Source organism: Propithecus coquereli, unplaced genomic scaffold (assembly GCF_000956105.1).
Source record: "Propithecus coquereli isolate 6110/MARCELLA unplaced genomic scaffold, Pcoq_1.0 Scaffold142, whole genome shotgun sequence".
Taxonomy (NCBI): Eukaryota; Metazoa; Chordata; class Mammalia; order Primates; family Indriidae; genus Propithecus; species Propithecus coquereli.
In genome coordinates, this window is record NW_012138525.1 from 4,711,706 (window position 1) to 4,719,355 (window position 7,650).

General features: G+C 49.5%; 2 protein-coding genes across 2 annotated transcripts in view; one reads left to right on the forward strand and one right to left on the reverse strand.

Annotated features, from left to right (window-relative positions):
• COQ4 (coenzyme Q4) overlaps positions 1–6,127 on the reverse strand; it is a 9,351-nt gene extending 3,224 nt beyond the window's left edge. Inside the window, exons 1-4 of the mRNA XM_012639853.1 lie at positions 5,873–6,127; positions 5,655–5,786; positions 4,469–4,565; positions 3,814–3,916 (exon numbers count right to left, since the gene is read on the reverse strand). Of these exons, the coding sequence (XP_012495307.1) occupies positions 3,814–3,916; positions 4,469–4,565; positions 5,655–5,786; positions 5,873–5,942 (402 nt within the window). The 5' untranslated portion in view covers positions 5,943–6,127. The remainder of the gene's footprint in view (positions 1–3,813; positions 3,917–4,468; positions 4,566–5,654; positions 5,787–5,872) is intronic.
• Positions 6,128–6,387: 260 nt separating this feature from the next.
• Positions 6,388–7,650, forward strand: part of TRUB2 (TruB pseudouridine (psi) synthase family member 2) — a 12,650-nt gene continuing 11,387 nt past the window's right edge. The window contains exons 1-2 of the mRNA XM_012639849.1: positions 6,388–6,516; positions 7,209–7,340. Coding sequence (XP_012495303.1) covers positions 6,408–6,516; positions 7,209–7,340 — 241 coding nt within the window. The 5' untranslated portion in view covers positions 6,388–6,407. The remainder of the gene's footprint in view (positions 6,517–7,208; positions 7,341–7,650) is intronic.

Here is a 7,650-nt window from a genome sequence, read left to right on the forward strand (position 1 = left end):
GGACAGTGTTACAGCAGCCTGACAGCCGTAGGAGGGCAGGGCTGGCTCTGTTTTGCTCATAGTTCTCCAGGCATTGCAAATGTCCAGGTGGCACTTGGGACTGGTCACCCTGGTGAGTTTCCCATTGATGAAATAACTTGCGTACTAGTGAAATCTGAGGGAGATAACGTAAAATAGGGCAGGTGATTGCCCTGCCAAGGCAACAATGCAGGAGAGTGTGAGGAACAGATTATTGTCTCAGGGACAATAACCTAAAGCAGTGATTCTCAACTGCTCACCAAGGGACATGTGCAATGCCAAAGAGTGTCTGGATGAATCAACATTTCCCGCATGCGTAAGTAAAAGGTCAGCCCTGGGCACTTTTCTGACTCCAGGTAGGGACATCAACTATCCTCCTCTTACCCTCCCACTGTCTCTCTGGGTCTTCAGCAGCACCCACACAGATAAGGACAGCCTGGTCTTTCTGTTCCCAAAGCATGGCCTCAGCCTGTCCAGAAGCTGAGACACCTGATGTCCTCAATGCTTTGGGGCTGCCGGCTCAGTCTGTGTCCACATGTGGCCTCGCTGGGTCCCAGGACCTAACTTCCTCTGCAGTTTTACTTCCTGTGTGAAGCTGAAGGTGATCACAGAGTATTGACTATGTGCCTGAACTGCAGGATATCCTTTACGGATATTATATTCCATCCTCACAACAATCTGGGAGGTAAATACTGTTATTACCCTCAGATATACAGAAGAAAAACAAGGCTCAGAGAGGTAAAGTAATTTTTCCAAGACTGCACAGCTAATAAAGTGGGTGAGTCAGGATTTGAAACAAAGTCTGCTGGATTGCAGAGCCAGTAGCCTTACCATCCATTATTGAGAGCCCTGGCAGATAAATATTAGGTCCTTTTACTTCAGATAAGGAATCCGAGGCTCAAAGAGGTGGAAGGATTTGTCTAGTAGGGTCCTAAAGCTGGGAAGAGGCAGGATTTTTTTTTTCCTTTTCTTTTCTTTCTTTTTTTTTTTTTTTTAAGAGACAGGGTCTCACTCTGTTGCCTGCCAGGCTAGATTATAGTGGCGGGTCACAGCTCCCGAGGAGTAGCTGGGTTCACAGGCACATGCCTACATCCAGCGAAAAGAGGCAAAGATTCTAACGCAGGCTCCTCCTATCTCCAGAGGCCACACCTAGAATCCTGATGCTACACATGACCACACCCCTTACCAATCTCAGCCTAAGGGAGGGTGGCCTCACCTTGAACCTTTATCTAAATCTCTGTTGGGACAAAGGTGTTCCTTCACCATCTGTGGGCTGCTGATTTCTCTGCTCTAGAAATGTCATAATCTCCAGGCCTGTCACACAAGTAGGGCTGTGGCTGGGCAAGATGCCCAGGATGGTCCTGGCAGTTCCAGCCCTACTGCCTCCTCCCCTCCACCACAACAGGACTAAAGGCTCTGGGAACTTCGGAAGGCTGAGCCTCCCTGGGTGGCACTTGGGACAGGTCACCCTGGTGAGTTTCCCATTGATGAAATAATGAATAATAATGAATTTTAGCATCCTGCTAAAATCTGAGGGAGATAATGTAAAATAGGGCAGGTGATTGCCCTGCCAAGGCAATAATGCAGGAGAGTGTGAGGAACAGATTATTGTCTCAGGGACAATAACCTTCTAAAGCAGTGATTCTCAACTGCTCACCAAGGGACATTTGCAATGCCTGGAAACATTTGTGGTTGTCACAACTTGGAGGAATGCTACTCGCATCTAGTGGGTACAAGCCAGAGATGCCGCTTAACATCCTACCATGCACAGGACAGCCCCAACAACAGAGTGATCCAGCCCTAACATCAATATTGCCAAGGGTGAGAAACTGTTCTAAAGCAAGCTTTCGTGACTCCTTCACCTCCTCCAGCCTGGGAGCTCTGGCAACTGGGCTGGAGAGCCACTTGGTAGAAATGTTATGATAGGATGTGTCTGTGTTGGGGGGAAGAATGGGGTAGAGACAGGGAAGGTGAGCCAACTGTATTCTAAGGCCTTTATAAATCAAGTCATATTCCTATCCTGCTCAAAACTTTCCAGTGGCAGGCCAGGTGTGGTGGCTTGCACCTGTAATCCTAGCACTCTGGGAGGCCCAGGCGGGTGGATCCTTTGAGTTCAGGAGTTTGGGACCAGCCTGAGCAAGAGAGAGACCCCGTCTCTACTAAAAAAATTGAAAGAAATTAGCTAGACAACTAAAAATATATAGAAAAAATTAGCCAGGCATGGTAGCGTAGTCCCAGCTACTCGGGAGGCTGAGGCAGGAGGATCGCTTGAGCCCAGGAGTTTGAGGTTGCTGTGAGCTAGGCTGACGCCACAGCACTCTAGCCCAGGCAACGGAGTGAGACTTTGTCTCAAACAACAACAACAACAACAAAAAAAAACCCCAACTTTCCAGTGGCTTCCTATTGCACCTACTACAAAATACAAAGTACTTTTCTAGTGGCTTACAGGGCCTAACCCCAGCTTACCTCCCAGCCCACTTGTTCCTCTACAGCCACACTGGTCGACTTTCCTGTTCTTAAACACACAGAGCCTTTGCACTTGCTGTTCCCTGTGCTCAGAATGCTCTTCCCCAGCTCTCAAAAGGGCGGGCTCCTCCTCATCTTCCAAGTCTCCTCAAGGGGCCTCCTCTGACCATCCTGTCAGAGGTGGCTGCACCCTCCCCCACGTTAAAGGTGTCCTCTTTTACACTAACTTTTCTTCACAGCTGCTAGGTTGTAAGCTCCACAAAGGCAGGCTTTTTGCTGGTTTTGCCCACTGTAACCCAGATTGTTGAGAACAGTGCTGGGCATATTCTAAGTACTCAATAAATATTTTACCTAAATTTTTATATGAAAATTTTTTTTATTACTTTATTGTCTACCTTTCCAACAAGAATATAAGCTCCATGAGGGCAGCCACCTTAGCTGTCTAGTTCACCATTATATACCCAGAACACAGAATAGGGGATGGCATGTGGCAGAGGCTGAATAAATGAATGAATTCTTTAGTAGTTGGGAACACTTCTCCCCTCCCCCAGCCACCACCACCCGTCCTCCCTGCCTGGGGCTGGAGCATGCCATATTTGTCATACCCTAGGGAAAACAATGTCCCTGGAACAAGAGGATATAGTGCAGCAATTAAGAGCAAGATCTGAGGTTGAATACTGTCTCCATTAATACTGGCTTTGTGAAATTAGCAAGTTGCTTAACTGCTGTGACCTTCAGTTTCCTCATCTATTAAAAGAGGATAATAGGCTGAGCTCAGTGGCTCACACCTATAATCCCAGCATTCTGGTAGGCTGAGACGGGAAGATTGCTTGAGGCCAGGAGTTTGAGACCAGCCTGAGCAAGAGCAAGACCCTGTCTCTACAAAAAATAGAAAAAATTAGCCCGGCTGAGGCAGAAGAATTGCTTGAATCCAGTAGTTTGAAGTTGCAGTGAGCTACAATGATGCTACTACACTCTACCCCGGGCAATAGAACAAGACTCTGTCTCAAAAAAAAAAAAAAAAAAAAAAAAGGATAATAGTAGAACATATTTGACAGGGTTGTTGGGAGGATTCAGCGAGATCATGAATGAGCCTGGCATCTGGCACACAGGGAGAGGTGAATAAACATTGGCCAGTATTATCATTTGGAGTGATGTTCCCAGCCCATTTGCCTGTCTCATAGAAAATGACAAAGCCTTGGCACAAGACTGAAAAGCACTCCTGCCCATGGTGGCAGCTCAGGGCACCTCCTTACTCAGGATGTCACTCCTGTGCCATTCTTTTGCTCTTTCTGGTAACTGCCAGATGCACAGAAGCTGGAAACTCACATTCTCATCCAGGAAACGAAGATATTCGCGGCCCAGGGAGCCTTCAGGCAGGCTCTGGAGCTTGCCCAGGTCAAGGGTGGACAGTGAGATCCGAGGACGCTCCCTGCAAGACAGGATTTGGGTATTGGGAGAGTGTTGGCAAAGGCAAGTGAAAGGTCCAACTAAAACAAGCTGGGGCAGGGGGCACAACAGAGCAGCAGTGTGGCCATAAGCCCTAACGGAACATCTACAACTGGCTAACCCAGTGTCAAGGACTGAGGAGACTATGACAAATCAAGACATGGTTCCTGCCTGCAGGAGTACAATCTAGGCATGAAGGCAGGCCTCAGATGTTACCAGGGTACTTACAAAATGTAATGTGGGGTTTGGGGGATGGTACAGCTAGTACATGTTATAGGAGCTTAATGAAGGCATAGAGCCTTGTAGCTGAAAGTAGGCTGAGGCCACCACATTGCATAACCCAGAGGTCATCACAGTGTATACACATATATATAAATGGCACCCCTGGAGTTGAGCAGTGTCCTGCCCGTGCAACCATCATGGCCAGGGTATCAAGAAGAGCTCCACAGAGGAACAGAACTGACACAATGTGACTCTAGAGAGGTCAGAATCCCTAGAGAATGCTCCCAATCCCCCATGCAGAGCTGGGACCTACTGTAGGATCTGGGCACCCTCTGGATCCCGCCTCATCTGGTCCCTGAGGACCTTCAGGGTACGGTGTCCTGTGGTCTCCCCTAGAACTGCAACCATGTCTGAAAGGACAGAAATGGGCACAAATGGGGGATATGATCTTAGGTAAATTACCTTACCTGGTCTGAGCCTACGTGATAAAATAAGGATAATATCTACCGCTTACTTATAAGAATTTATGCTAAACACTTAGCGAATCACCCAGCACATAGCAAGGGCTCAATGTACGTATCTGTAGTTGTTACTAGTGTTATTAATCTACTGGAGTGGGATAGCACAATACTCTGAAGAGTTTACAAATCACTTTCACATCCATTAGCACAACAGAGTGTCACGTCTCCATTGATTGGTACAGGCTTTGGCTTCAGAGAGTACTGGGTTTGAGCCCAGGCACATTCACTATCTAGGTGACCTTGTGCAAACTGCTTCATATTTCTAAGCCTCAGTGTCCTAATTTGCGAGGTGCAGATAACCCCTTCTTATAGGGTTAATATGAAAAATCAATAACATCATGCATATCAAACACCTAGCACAGTGAACAGACAGAATAAGTACCAAATGAGCAGTTAGCATTATTGTTTTTTATCAGTAGGAGTAGTGCTTCCAAGAACTTAAAAATTCTGGGAAGAATGATAAAAGCACTGTAGAATCCTAGGGTGTTATAGTCACATATTCTGCAAATATTTATTGAGCATTTGCTATGTGCCAGGCACTATCCAGTATGCTGCAGATACAGTGGAACAAGGCAGTCACGGTGCTTGAAAGTTTGCTTTCTAGTGGGATGTTATAATTTGATGGATGTTTATAATTCGTCTATTTATTTAGTCCAGACATCTCAATATGGCTGGATGAGAAAATCTCCCAGGAAGTAGTTTAAAAAGGCAAGCGTCCAGATTCCACGCCCCTTTCTCCCTTCCCCCCTTCCTTCCTCCTGCAGATTCCGATTTAGTGAGTTTAGGTGGGACCCAGACATCCGCGTTTTTATAAACGTTCCGGTGACTACGAGGTGCAGCCAGGTTTGGGTACCTATCCTCCAATTACTCATAGGAAAACAGAGGCTTTAGAGATCGTGACCTGCCTAGCCTTCCAAGACAAAGCCGCGCCGCGACCCCTCGCAGCCCGACCGGAGCGCCTAGCGCCGGTCGCCTTACCGTGGCGATAGGGGTTGTAGAGCGCCATTCCAGCAGAGCCGGCGGCCAGCAGCGCCTTCTGCAGAGGGGAGGTGGGGATGTGTTCCGGGTACAGCAAGCCAGCGCCATGGCTCCCGGCCCGGAGGGGCACATCTGCGGGGCAAGAAAAAGGCCGAAGTCAGAGAAGCCGGCGCCCTCAGGCTACTTCCCGCCTCTGCCTGGGACCCGGCGTCACTTGCCTGCCGCAAGCCAGGGACCGCCCGGGAACCGGCCTAGTGGGTGCAGGGCCCGGCGCAGCAGGGTCGCCATGGCAGCGGACGTCCGCTGGAGGACGGGCGGGGTAAGGTTGACGCCCTAAGTTTCTCTGGCGACGGAACACCAGAGAAGAAAAAAAAAACTCGATTCTGATGCGTTACGGCTTTTGACGGGAAGCGTCGGTAGCACCGGCAGTAATGGGTCCTATACTAAGTGTGTGAGGGAAACCCACGCGACGTGTCTACCATCTATCTCCACCGATACAAGACTCCTCCCATTTCACCTCACCCCCCAAAAAGAGTCCCTACAGGAGCCATAACGCCGCCAGCTTTGCGGTTCACTGCCGGGCCCTACTTCCTTCTCCCCATCACGTTTTCTCGGAAGACATTAAGATAAGAACTACTTCCGGCTGCAGAACATGGCGGCGCCCATTGTAAGTACCACATTTGGGGGCGGGGCCGTACGGCATTTCCGCCCGGATCCCAGGTTTTTTGCGAACCTGGGCTGCGGGTTTCAGTTATGGGGTCCGCCCGCCTGGCGCGGCTTCATGGGCTTTTCGCTGCCTATAAGCCCCCGGGGCTAAAATGGAAGCACCTGCGAGATACCATGGAGCTGCAACTTCTGAAGGGTGAGTGCCTCGAAGCAGACCCACGATCCCGCTCCCATTCTCCTGGAAGTCGATCTCCGCTTCTGGTTCTGCCCGCAGAATAAAGTCACGTGACCTGTGTGCCTGGACGAGCTTACCGTCTGGCCTTTATGTTTCATTACTTCTCATTTTCCCTTATTTTCAGCTGGGGAAACAATCATTATTGTCTGTTGTCATAAGGTCATAAGGATAAGTAGTAGAGTTAGGATTTGAACCCAAGTCTCTTTCTTAACTACTGCTATTCTGTTCTCTACACCATGGGCTTCTCATCAGTCTTCTACATCTGCGGTCCCCAACCCCCCGGCCCGCGGACCCATACCATTCCTTGGCCGCAGAGCTCTGCCCCCGCCGTCCCCACCCCCGCCCCCGTCCCGTGGAAAAATTGTCTTCCGCGAAACTTAGGAATGGGGTGGGGACGCACAGCAGGAGGTGAGCGGCCAGAGAGGGAGCAAAGCTTCATCTGTATTTACACCCGCTCCCCATCCCCGTCGTATCGTATCACTGCCTGAACTGCGCCTTTCCCGTCCCCCACACCCCATCCTTGGAAAAATTGTCTTCCATGAAATGATCCCTGGTGCCAAGGCTGCTCTACATCATCATACTTCCCTGCTCACCTCTGCCCCCCTGGTGTTGGGACAGAATTGACAAGATATCCTTTACTTGTGTGTGTTTAGGTCTCAATGCTGGGAAGCCTCCTGCCCCTGAACAGCGTGTTCGGTTCTTGCTGGGCCCCATGGAAGGCAGTGAAAAGAAGGAGCTGACCCTCACAGCCACCAGTGTGCCTACCCTCACCAGCCATCCACTGGGTAAGACAGATTCAAGTAGGATCCTGTATGTCACTTCCCAGGAAATCCCTGAGTAGAGTCAGTGTCCCAGCACTCAGACTTCTGTGCCGGGCCCTTGGAGGTCCAAAATGGGGATGAAGTATTAATATTAGAGCAGAGATTGGAAAACTTTCCTGGAAAGGCTGGGCGCGATGGCTCACGCCTGTAATCCTAGCACTCTGGGAGGCCGAGGCGGGTGGATCGCTCAAGATCAGGAGTTCAAGACCAGCCTGAGCAAGAGTGAGACCCCATCTCTACTAAAAAATAAAAAGAAATGATCTGGACATCTAAA